The sequence below is a fragment of the Protopterus annectens genome, chromosome 1.part1, assembly GCF_019279795.1.
Source record: "Protopterus annectens isolate FY-2018-M chromosome 1.part1, PAN1.0, whole genome shotgun sequence".
Lineage (NCBI taxonomy): Eukaryota > Metazoa > Chordata > Ceratodontiformes > Protopteridae > Protopterus > Protopterus annectens.
The window spans coordinates 994945374-994966655 of NC_056726.1; the positions used below are offsets into that span (position 1 = coordinate 994945374).

Sequence of the window (21282 nt, forward strand, 5' to 3'; positions counted from 1 at the left end):
ATGGCCAGAAGGAAAGCTGTTTTCCAGGACAAATATTGCAAATCTGTTGAGACAGCTGGCTCAAAGGGAGGCAATGTTAATTTTTCTAGAATGTAATTAAGATCCCAGGCTGGCACTGGTTGTTTCCTTGGGGGTCTTATATTTTTAGCCCCTCTGAGGAATTGCCTTAAAAGTGGGTGAGAGAATAAAGGTGGATCCATATTGATTTCTGCAGAAATGGCTGAGGCATGGATTTTTATGGAAGAAAATGAAAGTCCACTGTTCAGCAACTCAGCTAGAAACTGTAATACCTGAGGCAAATTCAGTTTTCTAGGGTCCTGGCCTTTTTTCTCATTCCAACAGCAAAACCGTTTCCATTTTGCGGAGTAAGTCTTCCTAGTAGATGGCCTCCTGGCCTCCAGAATGACATCCTGCACCTCTTTGGTGAGTAGGGTCTATTGTGATGTTAAGGAAATTTCCATGCAGCAAGATTGAGTGTTTTCAGCTGACTGTGAAGAGTTTTGTATCTGTGCTGAGTCAGCAAAAGAGGCATAAGAGGTAGAGGCCAGGGAGGAGTATGAGTTAGGCTCCTCAAGAGTGGGTACCACTGCTGCCTTGGCCAGTCTGGAGCAATCAGTATCATCTTCGGTCTGTCTGCTCTTGCTTTCAAGAGCACCTTGGGCAGAAGAGGCAGAGGTGGGAAAGCGTACACTGTCCACGCTGTCCAACTGAATGAAAGGGCGTCCACTCTCCAGGCCTTTGGATGAAAGGTCCTTGAACAAAACTTTTCCAATTGATGATTCCTGTGGGAGGCGAAGAGATCTATGTCTGGCCTCCCCCACGCTTGGATTATCTTTGTAAACACCTGAGGATGCAACTTCCATTCGTGTGGATCTGTCATATTTCTGCTTAGATTGTCTGCCAGCGTGTTTTCCAAACCTGGCAAGTACTGTGCTTGAAGTTCGATTTGCCATTCCAGAGCCAAGTTCCAAAGTTTCATGGCTAGCCTGCACAGGGGGTATGAATGTGTTCCTCCTTGTTTGTTTATGTACCACATTAGTGTGGTGTTGTCTGTTCTTATTAATAATTGTCCTGGATGCAGAAGGTCCTTGAATGCTGTAATTGCATTTATCACTGCTAGCATTTCTTTTTGATTGATGTGAAGGTGCTTTTCCTTTTGGGACCATTTGCCCTGAATGCACCTGCCTGTCATGTGCGCCCCCAGGCTTAATCGGAGGCGTCTGTTGTGATGACTTGATTTGCTTGAGGCTTGCAGAATGGGAGGCCTGTGTTTGTTTGGCATGCTTGGGCCCCACCATAGAAATTCCTTTTGCAAACATGGAATTATTGGAATTATTGTTTCCAAATTGTGGCTGTGTTGAGACCATAGGTTTTTTAGGTACCATTGAAGTTTTCTCATATGCAACTTTGCACATGGGATTAAAAGAATGCAAGATGCCATGAAGCCCAGAGCCTGCAGGATTTTCCTTGCAGTAAGCCTGGTACAATTTGCTAGTATTTTGAAGTACTGAGTTAGTTGCCCCTGTTTTTCTGGCGTAAGATAGGCCATCTGGGTGTTTGTGTCCAAGTTGGCACCCAGGAAGGTTATTTTCTGAGATGGTGTTAGCCTGGATTTCTCTTTGTTGATTGTGCATCCCAGAGAATTCAGTAACTGTGTTGTATAAGCCAGATGTTCCAGAAGTGTGTGCTTGCTGTCCGCTTGGATCAGGCAGTCGTCCAAATAAGGGTAAATTTGTATCCCTTGAAGTCTGCAGTAGGCAATTACTGATGTCAGGCATTTCGTGAATACTCTGGGCGCAGTAGATAAGCCAAAGGGCAATGCAGAGAATTGATAGTGGATTGAACCTGCAAGAAATCTGAGGTATCTTCTGCAGCTTTGTCTGATAGGGACATACAGGTATGCATCCTTGAGGTCCAATGTTACCAGCCAAAATTCCTTGCCCAGCATGGGAAGAAGCTGCTGTAATGTGAGCATCTTGAATTTTGGCAGTAGAAATGTATTTAGGATGGATAAGTCCAAAATGGGTCTCCAGTCGGTTCCTTTCCTTGGTACCAGGAATAGTCTGGAATAAAAACCTTGACCTTGTTCGTGAGTAGGTACCTCTTGAATAGCTTTCATGTCCATGAGTTTTGAAATTTGTATCTGTGCCTCTGCCCTTTGATTGTGTGGCAGGTTTGGCATGCCTCTCATTTTTGGAATAGTGTGAAAATGAAATCTGTAGCCTCTGGTTATAATGTCCAGGATCCATTTGTCTGTTGTGATAATATGCCAATTTCTTGTAAATAATGCCAGTTTTCCTCCCAAAGGAGCTGCCAGCTGAGACTTGCTTGGCATGAAAAGGAGGAAGTCATTGGGTTTGTTTTCTGTATTGTTGTGCACTGTCTTCGCCACCTCTTGGTGCTGGAGTTTGCCATTGTCTGCCTCTGTATGATCCTTGAGATTGTCCTCTGCCCCTTGTGAGCCTGTATCTACCTCTTTGGGGCTTGTCTGTGGCTGGAAAGGACCAGTTTTTAGAAGGCCAATTTCTGCTAAAACAAGGTGGTTGTACCTGAAGAAAAGCCTTGACTGTTTGCATAGATTTAGCTTTTTCCTACATTTTCCGTAGTATCTCCTCAGCATTAGTACCAAACAGTACATCCTTTTGTAAAGGAGCATCTAGTAGTTTAGCTTTAACATGATCAGGCAAACTTTGTTCCCTAAGCCAGGCATGTCTACGGATGACTGATCCTGTAACAGCAGCTCTACTTGAGGCCTCTAAGGCATCATAGCCACATTGTAAGGTGTGTTTACCCACATGTTCTGCACTATGCATCATATCCTGCAATTCCTTCAACTCTGGTTGTTCAGGTTGAGACATTTTATTTCTTAATTGTGATAACAGAAACTGCTGATATTTAAGCATATGGAACTGACAATTTAAGGCTCTCATGGCTAGGGTGGCCGAGGTGTATACCTTTTTTCCCCACCTTTCTAAGGATCTAGATTCTCTTCGAAGGTAGTGGATTCTTGGCAGTAGAGGCCTTCATGCCCTTGGGGCCTTGAGAAATGGTTTCAGGGTCAGCATTATGGCTTTTGAAAAGAAATTGGTGAGAGTTAGGAACTCTGTAGTACCTATCAGGTTTGACAGGGGCAGGAGGCAGGGAATCCGGATTAATACAAGCTTCTGAGTAAACATCATCAAGTATGTCCAAGACAGGAGGTATAGCCAGAGGTCTGTGTTGAGGTAACAAAAGAAATTCCCTAAGCATTTTCTTGGAATCAGAAAAATCTTGGCCTTCCCAATGGAAGTGTTCCCTCAAGGTGTGAAAGGTTTCCCCAAAGGAAAAGTCCTCTGGGGGAGATACAGAAGGAATGGACTGCTCTGCATCGGAATCTTCATAAAGGGAGTACGTGTGTTCCTCAACATCAGAATGTTCTGAGAAAATGGAGCCCTGTTCAGAAGAGGGAGAATCTTCCTCCAATCTGGGTCTCTTGTCTGGAGGGGGTTGGGAACCCCCTGATAAGAGTAATTAAATCCTCAGCCATTTTAAGCATCTGCTTTTTAGGCATGGGGCCTGGGGATGGGCCCTGTGCAACAGGCCTCTTGGGATGCATGGCTGATTTGGACTTAGTGAAGGCCTTAATGGAAAAGGAAGATGAGGGTCTAAAGACACCCTGGGTGGAAGTGGACCTGTCCACAGTAGGAGGCTCAACACTCACAGTGGCTTCGGTTGTCTGAGTAAGGGCCGAGGTACCTGCGGTCTCGGTTACAGAAGACACCGCCAAGGAAGTGTCGTCGGTAGTCAGGGACTGCATAGGCGTCTCGCTGAGAACCGGACCACGTGTAGCCGGTTTTGGCGTGGTGTCGGTGGAGACTGCAGGCCTCGCGTGTCGGTCCTTGCGTTTTTTGGACAAAACGGTAGTCGGAGTCTCCGACGACATTTTATAATCAAAAGCTTTACCAAAATAATGTTGGGCGAACTCCGCCCGACGCTTAATAGTGCGTTTATTGAAAGTAGCGCTAAAGCGACAGCCCAAGACATCGTGGTCTGGGCCTAAACAAGGTATGCAGAGGGAATGGAAATCCTTATGCGGTATTTGCTTCCCACAAGAAATACAATTGTTAACTTTGTCTGACATCGGTTTGAGGCAAGAAAAGTTTCCCCAACGGGGTACTTAGCTTTAAAGAAGACTTCGGTTTCCAATTTTTCGTAAATTCAGGAGCTGGCCGACTGGCACTTGCGAACTGCTTCTGCTTTGGGCACCGCGCGGCAAAAAAGACTGAAGAATATGGCGTCGGCTGTGTCTTATATACCCCTGTCGCACTGACGTCAGGGAAGAAAGCGACAGCAACCGACGCCGGACCTAGACTTTGGAATTCGGCCGACCGAGGACCCGCCTGACGGCAGAGAACCCATATGTGATTACTGCAGCTGTATGCACGATGAACATCTATAAAAATTGAAGATAGCCATTGTTTTGACAATGGAATTAGGAAACTAATTCCAAGCATAAAGGTAGATCCTCAAAACCCCCTCAAAGGAGATGGAGCTCCAGGCTTGCGGTCTTGAGCCTTAAATTGTTTCAGCATGCTTTCAGTCATCTTAGCCTAGTCAACTGTATGGAAAGCATTCAACAGAGACCTCTGTTCAACTGGCCTGGAGTCTAGAGTCCGAACCACACTTATAACAGCAGCAATAGGCTCCAACAACAAAGCAGTACAGATCTTCATGGATTCTGAAAACAATCGGAAAGTTTCTTCTATCATCAGTTTTAGACTGAAAGAATACACCAAAGTACTTGTTGGAGGATGAAAAGAACATGAGAAGAGAGAAACTTTTTAGACATACGACTAACTACTTAGCAGTAAAAGAGGAGGACGCACTCTTTTCTGAAGATTTTTCATTTTTTATTAGGTTTCTGAGAAAGGATGGACAGTTCCCTGATTCACTATTAGAATCAGATAATGCTTAAGAAAGCGGGTAAGTGCTATGTTTGCAATGACGTCTCTGCCATGTGGTTTGGTTCAATCTAATGCAAAAAGAACACTTAACAGTGCCAAGGTTCACCCAAGTACAGTAGAACTGTGATCATTGGGTGCACCTGTAAGCAAGTGGGACAGCCTGATCACAGGTACATCTTCCATACAAAGCCTGAACAGCATGAGACTGTTCAGCCTTGGCTCAATGACAAAGAACACTTTCCTACAGGGAACAAAATGTCAAGTAAATTCTTATGTCTTGACAGCAAACAGTGCCAAGTACTCAAACACCACACAAACACCAATTTCTAGGTGAAGAGGGGGAAAAAAAATCTGAGAAATTCACTTGTGTCTGGTTTCCTATGAAACGATCTTCAAGCATGGTACAGAACTGAAGAATGTGGCATACTATGATACATGATGGGAAGGGGGAGGGTCCCATGCAGTCTGAGAAAGTTTGACCTGCCAAACAGTTCTACAAGCCCTACTAGTTACAGAAAATGAACCTCTCCTTACCAGAAAAGCATACATACACATGTAGATATACATACTTGTGTATACGTATGATTACACACACACACACACACACACACACACACACAGATAACATGATTGCTTAAAGTCACAGTAGGAAAATGAAGGTGGAAGGAATAAAACTCTGTACCACTGACCCAAAGATGCAGTTCCTTAACAGCGCAGATGCTTAATCTTTTAGTGACACCAGCCAGCAAACAGAAATATGTACATATACAACAACTCACCTCTTTCTGGTAAGTGCAAAGTTGAAACTTGATCTTCTAAATTGCTACCCAATGCCACTCTCTCTGCCATTGACTTCAGGGTACTCAATGGCTCTGGTGAAGTCTAATGTGGAATCACAATAAAGATAAATCAACAAAGCCACACATTAGTTACTTACAATCAAATATCTCTTCTGCAAATGTTTAAGCCAACAAACAGCAAAATGTTTCATTATCTAGAAGTTTTTCTACAGAGTTTAAGACAACAGTAAAATGTTTCACTATCCTGGTTAGAAACACATCAGCAGCAAAACTTGCAATTTGATCTACAATATCATCAAATGTCCTAATCATGCATGTGACTGCAGATGAATATAAAAGCAGCCTTAGTACTCACCTTCATATCTGGAGCGGAGCTGAACTGGTGTGGCCCATTTAATAGTGGTTGGACTTGTGGTTTTGATTCACTGAAAGGGGGCGTTGGAGAACCTGGTGGGTTAACAGTTAATGGTAACAATAAACTGGGCATGGTACTGGAACTCGTGCTAATAGGCAATGATGTGCTGCTCGTTTCCTTGCTGTAGTCAAATTCAGAAGGAAGAAAACAAAGAGAACAACATTAACAAAGCTCATCAACAAAAGAAAAGCAAACTACTTTCCAATTAGCCTGTCACCTACAACAGTATATATGTGCTCCACCAGTACATTCCAGACTCTCCCATGCTTTTAAATATTGAACCCCCACTCCCTTCTCCGACAATCATTTTAGGAAAAGGCACAGAAACACAAGTAATCATTTTATCAGCAAAGAAAGATAAAAAATGGTCCATCTAAGTAGAGTGGAAAGCGATTAAGCACAAGTATGGACTGCAGATTAGAATGGGTCTATATCACATCGTCAAAAACACTATATATTGAATCACTATTCGGTGAGCCCACTTCAAACTCTCACTTTATTGAGCAGCCATTTAATCAAAGTTTTTCATTGGGAAAACCAACAGTTGGCCATCATTGTGAATTTGCCCTTTCCCCCCCTGTAGTGTGATCATGAAGTTGGTATATTTAGTTAGGGGGGGTGCGGGATGCACCCCCCACACTGAGGGGTGTGGGAGACGAAGCCCCCACTTGGGTGGGTTTTAAATATTTTGAATTTTGTGACGGGCAGTACATTGGACAGCTGCTGTTTTTCCCCTATGAAAAACTTTGGTTAAATGGCCATTCAACAAAGTGGGTTCGGTGAATAGTGATTTGATAAACAGTGTTTGACGATGTGCGATTAGAAGATGCCTTTCCCATCAGGGAATGATGGAGTGTCTGTAAAGAGAAAGGGACAGGGCAGTGTTAAGTGACCAGCTTTGGTGGAAATTTTAGTACAGTTTAAAACAGAAGTTGCTGATAAAAAAGGGTAATTAGGAGGGCATATAAAATGCTGCACGATTACAAGAATCAAAGGAGGCTAGACAAGGCTAGGAAGAGCGAATGGAATGACTACTTACTAAGGGACAATAGGAGGACATCTGTACGGCTCCAAAGTATGAAACAAAATATCAAAGGTTTAGGATTTTTGCATGAAAGTGTTTGCACAGACTGCTTGTATAACCTAAGACGACTTCAGGGAACTATTCCTCAGGTGAAAAGCTAATGCTGAAAGTGAGAATTGAATGACGGGTAACCTGGAACACTTTTTTGAGAATGTAACAAGTTGGCAGGTTTTACAAATTTCCTACAAAGTACTTTACCAGAAATGTTGGGGAAGAAAATGTTTGTAACTAAGGAAATAATTCTTTTGATATGAGCCATCTAGACATAAGGCCTTACTAAGTTAATGCTACTGGCTGCCAAAAAAGTAATAAAGTAAAGTTTTGTACCTATCATAAATGTAGATGTTCGAGTGTACACCCTGCTGCAGTCATCACACTTGGGTTATCCTGTCGTCAGGCGGTCCCGCAGTCGTCCGGAATTCCAAAATCTTGGTCCGGCGTCGGTTGCTGTCGCTTCTTCCCTGACGTCAGTGCGCCAGGGGTATATATAAAGCATCCAACGCCATTTTCTTCAGTTTTTCTTGCCCCAGATGTCAGGTGCCCCCAAAAAGGTGATCAGTAATTCGTACCAAATTAAGTAAATTTTGCACAAACACAAAATCCCTCCAGCTATAAGCAAATACATCAGGAAGGTATTGTAGAGATTTAGCCAGTTAGATCAGAGGGGATGGAGGGAGGGTAACCTGGACTGCAGCAGGGTGTACACTTGAACATCTACATTTATGGTAGGTACAAAACTGTACTATGTTCATCGTGTTACCCTGCTGCAGTCATCACACTTGGGTAGAATCCCAAAGCTAAGGATGGGTGAAGGAGTCATAGAGGGTTAGAGGAGGCTAGAAGGCCCTGCAGAACTGCAGTGGTGAAGCCCGCCCTAGTCTTAAGAGTAAAGTGGTAAGTGATAGTGTTTGGTAAAGGTGTGTACTGAACTCCAAGTTGCAGCTTCCAAAATCTCCTTGGTTGGAACCCCCTCCGAGGAAGGCTGTAGATGTAGCTGTTGCCCTGGTAGAGTGGGGCCTAATGCAGGAACTGGTTTTCCATGATGGGTATAGCAAAAACGAATGCAATGTCCTATCCATTTGGAAATGGTTTGTTTTGATATTGCCTTCCCTTGTGAAGCTGTAGCATAGGATACAAAGAGCTGGTCAGATTTTCTGAAAGCCTTAGTTTTACCCAAGTAGTAACGAAGTTGCCTGTGAATGTCCAAGGAATGCAGGAGTCTTTCTCCTTTATTCTGTGGATTTGGGAAGAAGGTGGGTAAGTGGATGGTTTGATTTAAAGCCACACTGGAAACCACCTTAGGCATGAAGGAAGGATTAGTTCGTAGAGAAACTCTGTCTTGATGGAAAATGAGGAAAGGTTCCACTGCCATTAGTGCCTGCAGCTCTGAGACTCTTCTAGCTGAAGTTATTGCTAGCAGCAGGGCAGTCTTCCATGATAGGAACTGTAGATCTGCAGAGAAAGCTGGTTCAAAGGGAGGTAGCGTAAGTTTTTCCAGAACAAAATTGAGGTCCCATGTCGGTGTAGGTGCTCTCCTGGGGGGCCTAATGTTTTTTGCCCCTCTGAGGAACTGCCTTAGAAGTGGATGCGAAAATAAGTGTGGATCTGTGCTGTAGTGGGCTGAAATAGCAGATGCATGGATTTTAATGGAAGAAAAAGAAAGTCCTTTGTGCAACATCTCAGTTAAATACTGCAGAATGTGAGGCATGTGAGGCTGAATTGTGTTTTGGCCTTTAGCTTGGTTCCAGGCACAAAACCTTTTCCATTTGTCCGAATAAGCCTTCCTGGTGCTTGGCCTCCTAGCTTCCAGAACATCCATAACTGCTTGGGAAAGAGGAGCTGGCTGTATGCTTAGGTGATTTGCCATGCAGCCAGATTTAAGGCTTTGAGCTGGCTGTGAAGAATCTGATTGTTTTGCTGTGTGAGCAAATGGGTAATTTGTGGTAAAATCCAAGGTGGGCCCTGGGCCATATTCCTCAATAGTGGGTACCAGTGCTGGCGTGGCCAGTCTGGGGCCATGAGTATCAGTCGTGGTCTCTCCTTTCTGACTTTCAGAAGCACCTTTGTGAGGAGAGGCAATGGAGGGAAGGCATATACTGTCAGGTTTTTCCAACTGAATGAGAGTGCGTACACTTTCCAAGCTTGATGGTGAAGTGTCCTTGTACAAAATTTTGTTAGTTGATAGTTTTGAGGACTGGCAAACAGGTCTATGTCTGGAAGGCCCCATTTTTGAGTTATCACTGCAAATACTTGTGGATCCAGTTTCCACTCGTGGGGATCCATGATGTTTCTGCTGAGGTCGTCTGCCAATGTGTTCTTCTTGGAATTGAGCTTGTAACTGAACTTGGTAAGCCAGAGCTGTGTTCCACAAGGTCATTGCTTGCCTGCATAGAGGGTAGGAGTGTGTACCCCCTTGTTTGTTTATGTACCACATTACTGTGGTGTTGTCTGTCCTTACTGTAAGTTGTCCTGGATGTAATAGATTCTTGAAGGCTGTCAGAGCATTCTGTACAGCTAGCATCTCTTTGTGATTGATGTGCAGATTCCTTTGATCTGCGGTCCATACGCCTTGAACGTACTGTCCTGCCATGTGTGCCCCCCAGGCGTAGTCTGATGCATCTGTTGTCATAGTTTGCCTGGCTGGGGGCAAGGTGAAAGGCTGACCCTTGTTGAGGTGACATGCCTGTGACCACCACAGAAACTCCTGTTGTAGGCAGGGAATGAGAGATATTGTGTCCAAGCTGTGGCTGTGTTGAGACCATACGCTTTTTAGGTACCACTGTAATTTCCTCATATGCAGCTTTGCAAATGGTATTAGTAGTATGCAAGATGCCATGAAGCCCAAGGCCTGCAGAATTTTTCTTGCAGGTAGTTGGGTCTTTGTTGCCAATGTTTTGAAATATTGAGTCAGTTGTAGTTGTTTGTCTGGCGTCAGACAAGCCTTCTGGGCCGCTGTATTCAAGCTGGCACCCAGGAATGTCATATTTTGTGAGGGTACTAGTTTCGATTTCTTTCGTTTACTGTGTACCCCAGGCAACTTAGATGATGTTTTACAAAAGCCAGATGTTATAAAAGGATGTCCTTGCTTTCTGCTTGGATGAGGCAGTTGTCCAGGTAGGAGTATATTTGAATTCCTCTTTGTCTGCAGTATGCAATTACTGGTGCCAGGCATTTTGTGAAGACCCTGGGCGCAGTAGATAAGCCAAAAGGCAGTGCAGAGAATTGGTAATGGGTTGAACCTGCAATGAAACTGAGGTATCTTCTGCAACTTTGTCTGATAGGGACATGCAGGTATGCCTCCTTGAGGTCCAACGTTACTAGCCACGCTTCCTTGCCCAACATGGGAAGAAGCTGCTGTAGTGTTAGCATCTTGAATTTGGGTACTTGTAAGAAGGTGTTTAGAATTGAAAGGTCCAGAATTGGTCTCCAGGCATTGTCCTTCCTGGAAACTAAAAGGAGTCTTGAGTAAAATCCTTGGCCTTGCTCTCGAGTAGGTACCAGTTGAATGGCTCTCATGTCCATGAGAGCTGTAATTTGTTTTTGTGCCTCTGCCCATTGATTTTGTGGCAGGTTTGGCATTCCTCTTCTCATTGGCAAGGTGTGAAAATGGAATCTGTATCCTCGTGAAATTATGTCTAGGACCCATTTGTCCTTTGCGACAATGTGCCAGTTGTCTGAAAAAAGTGCGAGTTTTCCTCCCAACTGGGCTGCCAAGAGAGTGTTGCTTGGCCAGATGAGGTGCAAGTCACTGAGTTTGCCTTCTGGTAGTTTGGGACCTGTCTTCTCCTCCCTTCTGTGGTGCAGTGCCCCATTGTTGAGGTTTGCAACCGACGCCGGACCAAGACTTTGGAATTCCGGCCGACTGCGGGACTGCCTGATGACAATATAACCCAAGTGTGATGACTGCAGCAGGGTAACACGATGAACATCTACAAAACAAAAATTAAAATCTAAACTGAGTGTAATGTAAGCATTAAATATTGTAAAGGAGATAAGAGACCCAATGATGGGATCTTCAGTAAAATGGAAGGAGCAAATTACATAGAAATAAATGGAATTTGTAGGTATAAACACATGCAGAATAATGTTCAGTAGGAGAAGTGAGGTTTAAGGGAAGGTAAGACTTGAGCAATTAAGTAATGTTGGAGAGGATGACAACTGTTAACAGAAAGCATGTGGACTGCATGAAAACAATGAAAATGTTACTATGGTTTGTATTCTTTTCTATTAATGCGTATGTATCTATGTCATTAATTAAAATGTGATCCCATAACAGATGCACCATTTTTTAAAACTATTTATGTTCACTATATTATAAAAGAAGCAGCAAAGTACAGCTATGGAAAGTAACTATAAATGTTGACATTCAGATATATGCACCGTTGTAATAACTTTTTATCCTGCATTCAGAAAACCTGATGACCAGCTTCACTTCCAGAGCTCTGTACTCTTCCTACTCTAAGCCTGTTGGACTGACTCCCACCAGGGTATCAGAATGTCAGGGGTAAGATGGAGGTTGTCTGGAGCCACCTTCCGTTCTTTCATGCCCTTGCTAGCAATGCAGGAAAGTGATGACTGAGTGCAGACTACTCTGCTGGAACAAGTGCCCAAGGAAAAGAACCACACCAAACATTCATGAAGCCACTTCTCTAGATTCTAGGTTTACCCTGAAGAGATAAGATGCCTGATGATGCAACAAAGAAAATCCTCAAGGAGATTTGCCCTTTCACATTCATAATGCAGCATCAGGCTGTAGGCACCTACACTTGATCTTGGTGGTAAACCTATATAAATTTTGGCTTAATGTGCATTAAGCTCACTGCAGACAACTGCAAACAAACGAAACAAGCTACTTAACCAAACAGTGTTCCAGTGCTGCTCCTGAAAAGAGGTACCAGTGACATGTGGGTTCACCCAGTTAACACAAGCAAAATATCTCCATATTGTACTATAAATCATTTATCTTGATAAATATATTAGCACTCTGGAAAGTACATACAAAAATATATTTAACTGCCTTATACCTGATCATCAAAATATATGTATTACTCTCAAAAGATCCTTTTATTTGTAATTCAGAATAATAAATTCAAAAATAATTTAGATTATTCTAATCTCCACAAAACAAACATGCTCAAATAAGATGAAGTAACTGAAACAGTAGTCATGTACTAACCATAATGCTGAATCTTTTTATCCTCATCCATCCGGTAAGACCTGTAATTCTACAGCTGCTTGTTATATCTGACAAAGGAAAATTAGTGCTCCAGCCTTAAGCACCTTTAATTTTTTCTTATCCATAATGTACCCACAGAAGAACCCGCCACAGATCGAGTCTACTGCCCAGTTATACAAAGAAACACTATAAAACCTTGAGACCCTTCAGAGCTAAGTCAGAAAGGGGGATGGATGGAAGGATGCCATAGGAAAAAAAAGTATGAAAGACTAAAGCATTGTACCATAACATACCCCTATTCATCCGGTCCGTCCATTCAGACTTGTGAGTCAGAATCTCCAGCTACTTACTACTTGGGATGGCATCATTATGGGAGACTCTTGAGGACAGTGGCTGCAAAGGAAGCCCATTACCTTGAAATTATTTCCAGGTTAAAAAATTTAGCAAAGGAATGAAGGTACACCATGTAGCAGCTGCACAAATTCCAGCCTCAGAAAAATTCCTAACGAAGGCAACAGAAGTAGCCACCAGCCTTGTACAATAAGCTTTGGGTATACAGGGCAATTGATGATTTCTGGTGCAATATATAAATTTTATGCAATCCAATATCCATCTAGATAAAGTAAACTTGGAAACCTTGGAAAAAAGTTTATCTACAGCAAAAGAAATAAACAGCTGGGCATCTTTACTAAGGGTCTTAGTTCTGTGAAGGTAGTACTGTAATGATCTATGCACATTTCAGTGCAAAGCAAGTGCTCACCCATTAGAGTGACTGGGAAAAAAGACTGGCACGTGACTGGGCTGACTAAAATTAGATATGGATACCACCTTGGGAAGGAAGGAAAGATTAGTGCATAATAAGACTCTGTGAAACACCAAGTAAGGTGGAGAGAAGGACAGGACATGCAAATCAGATATTCTCCTGGACACGGTTACAGCTACAAGAATAACGGCTTCCCAGAAAAGAATTTCAAACAAGTGGAAGATGCTGGTTCAAAGCTGAATTTTGTTAATGTCTCTAGAACAAAATTCAGGTCCCATGGAGGAATTGGTTTTCTGACTGGTAGATGAAACAGGAACGAGCCTTTGAGGATAAACTTGAGGAATAGATGAATTGGAGGGGTCTATTCCCTGAGCAGTTAACCAAGCTTAAAAATGTTTGCATTTACTTTTGTACAGTTTACAGGTAAGCTTCCTTCTGGGAAGCACAGAAAATCCGTACCATGTCCTGAGACAGGGAAGGGTCTCTCGGCCACTGTCAGAACTAGAGAAACCATGCTGTTAAACTTGAAGATGAGAAGATCTGCATATGTAACCCAGAGGCTGAGAAAGAAGACCCTCCCCTCCCACACACACAAACACACTAGTTTTGTCAGCTCATATCTGACAAGTGGCCAAAGTACCACAAGTTGGATAGGATGGATGGGATGAATAGGATCATTCACTACAGATATTTATCTTTTAAACCTTCCTGTTTAACCTTCTTTACTACACCCCTTCCCAAGACACATGGGCTTATGTCTTTTGAAGTGCATTCAGTCAAGGACAGACACACCGAATAAATTTAATACTACAGGACTACTCAAATGAGGTTAATGCAAAAGGGATAAATCAAGCATGTCCAACATGTGGTCACAGTGGCACAATCAAGCAACAGACCCATTCTGTATGGCCTCCACCTAATCTGTGAATACACAAAAAGACTGCAGTTTTGCCCATTCAGCAACCATCTATTACTGCCTCTGCTTTCTGACCTGTTCTGCATATAACTGACGTCTAAAATTATTTTTGACAGGACCATACGCAGCACATACTTCTGCCACTCCAGTGCATGCGGTGCAAAGTAAAATAAACAATGCCTGCTGCCATGCATACAATTCAGAGGTCTTCACTCTCACTCCCTTTCATACCCTGCAGTGTGTGTTGAGAAGACTAAACGCTGTGCTTTTGAACCCTGGAACTAGGAAGTGGGTCCTGTGTTGAGAAAGCACAGTTGTGTAAGAACATACCTAAACAGCAGAAGTCCTGCTGATCACTGTTGCAGTATTCCAATACGTGTGTATTATCATGCCCAGGGTAACCAGACATCCAGCCAGGGTACTAAAGCCAAAAATAATTCTTGATGCTGCATACATCCCATGTATGACCTCACCCATAGGCACTGGGGTATATAATCAGGTGCATCAGCGCAGGATCCTTAGACTATCTTGCAGCAGGAGAACCCTGGAGAAGACCTTAGAGAAGATCATTAAGAGAAAGCATGTCCAATTAAAAGGGTGGGAAGTGAAAGTACAGTTGTGTACACTTACCATAAATGTAGATGTTCGAGTGTATTCACTGTTGCAGCATTATATTTGGGTAATCTGCTGGCAGGTTGCCCTCAGTCGACCTGATTAACAAGTCTTGGGTCCTGCGTCAGTTGCTGTCCCTTCTTCCATGACGTCAGGGGTAAAAAAACATGCAGCCAACGCCATTACATCAGTCTTTCTTGCTGTGCGGTGCCCGAAGCAGAAGCAGTTCGCAAGTGCTGGTCGGCCGACTCCTGAAATTTTCGTTTTCGAGTTTCAGAACCGAAGTCTTCAACTAAAAGCCAAGTACCCCGTTGGGGAAACTTTTTCTTGCTCTTTTCAGATGTCAGTAAGAGTTAACTGTATTACTTGTGGGAAGCAAATACCTCATAAGGATTTTCATTTGTACTGTATTCCTTGCCTAGGCCCTGATCATGACGTACCTTGCTGTCGGTTTTGTGCTTTATTTAATCAGTGCACTATCCGTCGTCGGCACATTTTTGCTTCTAAATAATTCGGTTCCTGGTTTAATTATCCAGAAATGACGTCAGTTAGCCATCCGACTACCGGAATACCGAAAAAACACAAAGAAAAAGTCAGAGACAGGCCGTTGAGGTCCAAAACCGCCAATGACGCTTCTCCTAAGCCAGTCGCCAGTTCACCGGTACTCAGTGAGGTGCTTTCGCAGACCCTGATACCAGCTACTTCTGATTCGCAGGCCTCTACTGAGACTCATTCGGAATCCGGTATGCCGCGAGATGCTTCACCTATGGAACCTGCGGATATCTCTACCTTGGATGGGTCCAGAGCCTCTGTGCAGGCACCAACTTCTGAGGGTGTATTCAGGCCTACAGACTTGCATATTAAACAGACTCCACCTGGGGATGGCTGGCAGGATTCCCACCTGCCAGCAGATTACCCAAATGTAATGACTGCAACAGTGAAACACGAAGAACATCTGCTGTCCACAAAGCACAGTGAAGATGGGGGAAGGAGGGATGAAAACAATACTGCAACACTGATCAGCAGGACATTTACTATTATGGCAATGTCTTAAACAACTGCACTATATATCCTTCCTTAGATTACTGTTGCAGTATTCCAATATTTGTGGGTGATTCCCAAAACTAACAATTATTAAACTGGGGAGGTAAGATTGGGTAAAGGGGTGCTGTCTACCAGTCCTAAGAAAGCAAAGTTACCAAATGTCATCATAGATCTGGGCTTGGTAACTGAATACACAGAATGTCTTAGTGGTGGGTCTTCAAGGATGGACCTGGAATCAATGCCTTTAAGAAAGGACCTGAAGAGGAGACTGTGCTGGTAGACTTAACCTTGACAATGGCTGGCAGGATTCTATTATGCAAGGTTTAACAAAAGGAATGGCCTTCGAAATCCAGCTGGAGATGGTCTGTTTGGAAACAGGGCTTTCTTATTTACTCTCCTGGAGCGAGACAAACAGGTGGTCAGACTTTCTGGGTCCAGGTAAAATGTTAGCCACCTGTGATTAAAGAATTCTCTCATATATTTTGAGGTTTAGGAAAACAAGTACATAAATGAATGGATTGGATCAGAGACAACTCATTTACCACTCTGGGCATAAAGGAGGGGTTATAACCCTTAAGCTGGCCCTATCTTAATGGAAGATAAGAAAACAAGGGTTTGCCATACGAGCTTGCAACTCCAAAGGTCTTCTAGCAGAAGAAAGACTGACCAGTAAAACCGTTCTACATATACAGAATTTTAGTGAAGCTGAAGTGGTTTCTTCAAAACAAAATTCAAATTTCAGAGTGTGGGAAATGGTCTACCTAGGAGGGTTCTGATGAAGGATGCTTTTTAAAAACTGTTTGACCACAAGTCTACAGTGGAATGGTAATTTTAAAGGCAGGCAAGCTGAGAAAGTAGATAAGTTGGCTTTGATGGAAGAACAGACTAGACCACTTTTAAGAAGCCCACACATTTGAAATCTGCATAAACTAAAGCACTGCTAGTGATTCCCTGCGGAGGCAGAAAACCTATATTTTTTGTATGTGACCATTTAGAGCTGCTTTTTAAAACCTGCTCCATTTTTTCTGTTTTGAGAAATCTGCTTGTCCATGTGTTTTTTTGTTCTACGTGACAGGTGGACACAAATTATCTAGGCTGCTTATTTCACATTTTTTTTCATTGGATAAACTGTCTCTTGATAGTACTTAAATACTCAGTGAAATTCTTGGCTTGTGTCTTTGTCTGAAAAGATTTGAAGCCCGCATAAATTAAAGCACTGTTGGTGATTCCCTGCTCTGTTTCCCACTCACCATCCGTTTGCTGATTTGCTTTTTAAACCTGATGACTTTATGCTGCCCACACCTACTGTAAACGGAGGTTAATAAGCTCCTCCCTTTTTACACCACTGTTGACATTCTGAATTATTTGACTTTCCTTGTGTTTATGCTGAAAAGGTGCATTTTGCCTCCTACTGTCTGTTCTACTTGATCTAGCTAGCTGTTGGACACAGTAGTGTATGTTTACACTCTAGAAAAAATTAGACAAAAGAGGTCAGTGGATTTTTCATCTAGGGCACTAGGAGGTGGCCTGGTCTGTTGTGGTTGAGGAAACACTTGAGATTTCTGAATGTAATTTTACTGGCTGTTTTTAGTGCCTTTATAAATTCTGTACAACTGAGTGGCTTCTGGCTCATTTATTCAAAGCAAAGTATTTTTAATGAATAATCACAGTTTTATAAGCTGCTCAGAGTACACTGCTGTATCCAAGTTTGTTTGTGGTAGCATGTTGTACTGTTTGTGGTAGCACTCCTTTACTGTGCTTTTTCATTGGGAAGACTAGGACTGTACATCTGGTGGCAGCAGGAGTTTACCTGGTCTGTCTGAACTGGGAAACACGCAAAAGGGCTCCAAGTATTTTTTTTGCACTTCTCCAATACCTAGACAGCATAGACTAGACTCAGACCTGTTGAATCTAGACTGTTATTGATACACTTGAGCACTAAACTATTCATCTTACATTAAGAAGGGCTTCCCTGTACCCTTGTGGTGCAGAAGGGTGTGGATCCAGCCTTGTCTGAGCTGGGGACTACTGGAGGAAGGTTGACTCTGCTTTCCTGTTGGCAGATTAGCTTAAGTGTGCCTTAATTTCACTTGTATTTAAGCCTCGCATTTGTGTGTTGCAACACACCATACAGCAGGGGCTAGGGGTAACCTGTACAGATGCAAACACCTTGAAACTCAATTTTTCCCTAGACATCAGTCAGTGGAACCCTCCCAAGCTTCCCTAAAGCACAGTGAGCAGAACTGCCACACTTTTCATCCATAGACTTCAACAGAACAAGAACCTTAGTGCTAGCACAAATAAAACTAGCCCAGTCCCTTCCCTAACAGTTGTCGTTTGTCTTTTGGCGTTTCCCGGTTAGGGGTCACCACAGCGGAACTCCGGTCCGCTAATGACTGGCAGTTGGTTTTTATGGTGTCGATTTGCCAGCCTGACGCTCAACCTTCAACGAAGGCACGCCCATTCAACGCATGTCTTTCGAACGCCCATGGTACATATGGTAAAAACTTGTTATAATGGATGGGCAGTTTCCCATCATTTCACCAGCCAGCCTGATTACATGGGCATTCTGAGGCAATGTACTAATTAGCTCATTTCAACTGACAGGCACTTACTCCTAAAACAAGCAAATACCCCATGTGAGAGATGTAATTACACAAAGAAATTGGAATCAATTCCCTCATGTAACAACAAACCAGACAATAAAGAAGTTGTCAGCGCACACACTTCACCTATCACACAAAATGATGTCACGTCACAAACACACATATGTGGAGGTACACACTAGAAGCATACCCCAAAAGATGAAGAGACCTCTCAAACGTAAACCATTTGCACACACTGCTACGCAAATAGAAACCACTACACATAACACATACACTGGTGTCTCCGCAAATAAGCCCGAGTCAGAACACCTCAAAATCTAATGTCTTGGTCACAGACAACTTCCATAGTGAGATAGACAGATGTCCCCCCTCACCAGCATGGAAAAGGTGAAGGTCACAGTCTTCTGCCTGCCAGTATCCGTCAAATCACACATGCACTCAAGTCACTGAACAAGTACCTTTATGACTCTGTCATAGTCCATACTGGGGTGAATGACTCGAGGCATACCTCTCTGGACTACATGGAGAGAGACATGACTGAGCTCCCAGACTGCGTATCCCAGGCAGGTATGACTCTAGCCCTAAGCAGCATTCCACCTTCAACCCCAGGATGATGCCACAATATAAACAAAAAATGATTGACTTCAACAATTGGCTTACCTTGTGGCGTCCAGAGGGATCCAGTATCTGTCAGCCTGGGAAGACATAGTCAACAGGCCACACCACTTTGCCAGAGATGGTCTGCACCTGTCTCCTCTAAGCTTTTGGATCCTGGAAAGGCGCTTGCCTCCCCCATAGTGGCTTTTTAGGCAATGTCAAAACAAAGTTTCCGACGTAACAAAATCCACTTGAGACAAACTGAAGGATCTGCTGCTTAATGCCAGGAGGCTAAAAGTACAGTTTTGTACCTACCATAAATGTAGATGTCCGATAGGTATGCATCTGCAGTCCTAACATATGGGTTTGTCCTGCCTCAGGCAGCCCTTCGGTCGGCCGGATTCCAAAGTCTGGGTCTGGCCTCGGCTGATGTCGCACTTCACCCGACGTCATAGCTGCTGGGGTATAAAGGCATCAGCCGACGCCATTTTCCTCAGTGTTTCTTGCCCCAGATGCCAGGTGCCCTCTAGGAAGGCTAAATTTGGATAAATGCAGATAATTCCAAACAGTAGAGAGCAAAATATATATACATATATACATACAAACAAATACACCATAATAGATTCCCCCAGCTAGCTAAAAGAGGGGTAAGTACCCTAGGAATACCACAGAGGGGAAGGAGGGTGGGTAATCCTGACTGCAGATGCATACCTATCGGACATCTACATTTATGGTAGGTACAAAACTGTACTATGTCCTTCAAGGATGCATCTGCAGTCCTAACATATGGGTAGAATACCATAGCCAAACTGGGGAGGAGGCACTAAGATAATGATGGTGTAGTTAAGATCCCTTGCAAAACAGCAGTTGCAACACCTGCTCGGGATCTGGAGTATAAAGGAAGATTATAATGCTTGGCAAATGTATGCACGGAGCTCCAAGTAGCAGCTTCTAAAATGTCTTTGGTAGCCACTCCTCGTAGGAAAGCTGTAGTGGTGGCTGTAGCTCTTGTGGAGTGAGGCCTGATATTTTCAGGAGTTGTCTTTCCATGAAAAGAGTAGCAGAATCTAATGCAATTTCCTACCCATTTTGAGATTGTTTTGAAATTGCTTTTCCTTGCACTCCTGTTGCATATGCTACCACAAGCTGGTCAGTTTTTCTGCTGGCCTTAGTTCTGTCCAGATAGTAGCGTAGTTGTCTGTGCACATCCAAGGTGTGTAGTAGTCTTTCCCCCCTGTTCTGTGGATTGGGGAAGAATGTAGGTAAATGTATAGCTTGGTTCAAGGATACCCTGGAGACCACCTTTGGCATGAAAGTAGGATTGGTTCTCAGAGACACTCTATCCTGATGGAAGATAAGGAAAGGCTGTACTGCCATTAATGCCTGTAACTCAGATACCCTTCTTGCTGAAGTGATTGCTAGCAGGAATGCAGTTTTCCAAGATAAGAACTGTAAGTCTGCTGTTGCTGCTGGTTCAAAAGGGGGAAGTGTTAATTTTTCCAGCACAAAGTTGAGATCCCATGCAGGCAGAGGTGGTTTCCTTGGAGGCTTTACGTTTTTGATTCCTCTCAAGAACTGCCTGAGTAGAGGATTAGAGAAGACAGGTGGATCCATGTTGTACTCTGCTGAAATTGCTGATGCATGAATCTTAATGGAGGAGTAGGACAGGCCATTGTGGAACAGTTCTGCTAAGTATTCCAGGATGTGTGCTATGTTTGCCAATGAGACATTTTCTCCCTTTGCTGCACTCCAAATGAGGAATCTTTTCCATTTGGCTGAATATCTTTTCCTTGTGGAGGGTCTGCGAGCCTCCAGGATAATGTCCTTAACCCTCTGTGATAAATCTGGTTGATTTTGTTTTATGCAATATTCCAAGCAGTTAGCTGCAGTGTTTTCAAGTTTGGATGCAGGGCCTTGTAGTTGTTCTGCGTTAGAAGTAAGGGACATAGAGGTAGAGGCCATGAGTGTGCCCGAGACATGCTTCTTAGAAGCGGGTACCAATGTTGTCTTGGCCAGTCTGGAGCTATCAAAATTACCTTTGGCTGTTCCTCTCTGATCTTCAGTAGGACTTTGTACATCAAAGGAAGAGGTGGAAATGCATATGCTGTCAGGTTCTTTCAGCTGAGAAAAAGAGAGTCCACCCTCCAGGCAAGTGGGTGGCATACTCTTGAGCAGAATTTCTTCAATTGGTGGTTGCGTGGGGAGGCGAACAGGTCTATCTCTGGCATTCCCCATTTCTTTGTTATGGTTTTGAAGATATCTGGATACAGCATCCATTCGTGAGCATCCGTGGTAGTTCTGCTTAAGGTGTCTGCTAGTGAGTTTT

General features: G+C 43.4%; 1 protein-coding gene across 8 annotated transcripts in view; it reads right to left on the reverse strand.

Annotated features, from left to right (window-relative positions):
• The window catches only part of CNOT3 (CCR4-NOT transcription complex subunit 3), a 2226181-nt gene that overhangs the window by 362604 nt on the left and 1842295 nt on the right, over positions 1 to 21282 (reverse strand). For all 8 annotated transcript variants that reach the window (XM_044079494.1, XM_044079487.1, XM_044079515.1 and 5 more), the window contains 2 exons: positions 6099 to 6279; positions 5723 to 5825 (listed from right to left, as the gene is read on the reverse strand). In XM_044079494.1, coding sequence (XP_043935429.1) covers positions 5723 to 5825; positions 6099 to 6279 — 284 coding nt within the window. The remainder of the gene's footprint in view (positions 1 to 5722; positions 5826 to 6098; positions 6280 to 21282) is intronic.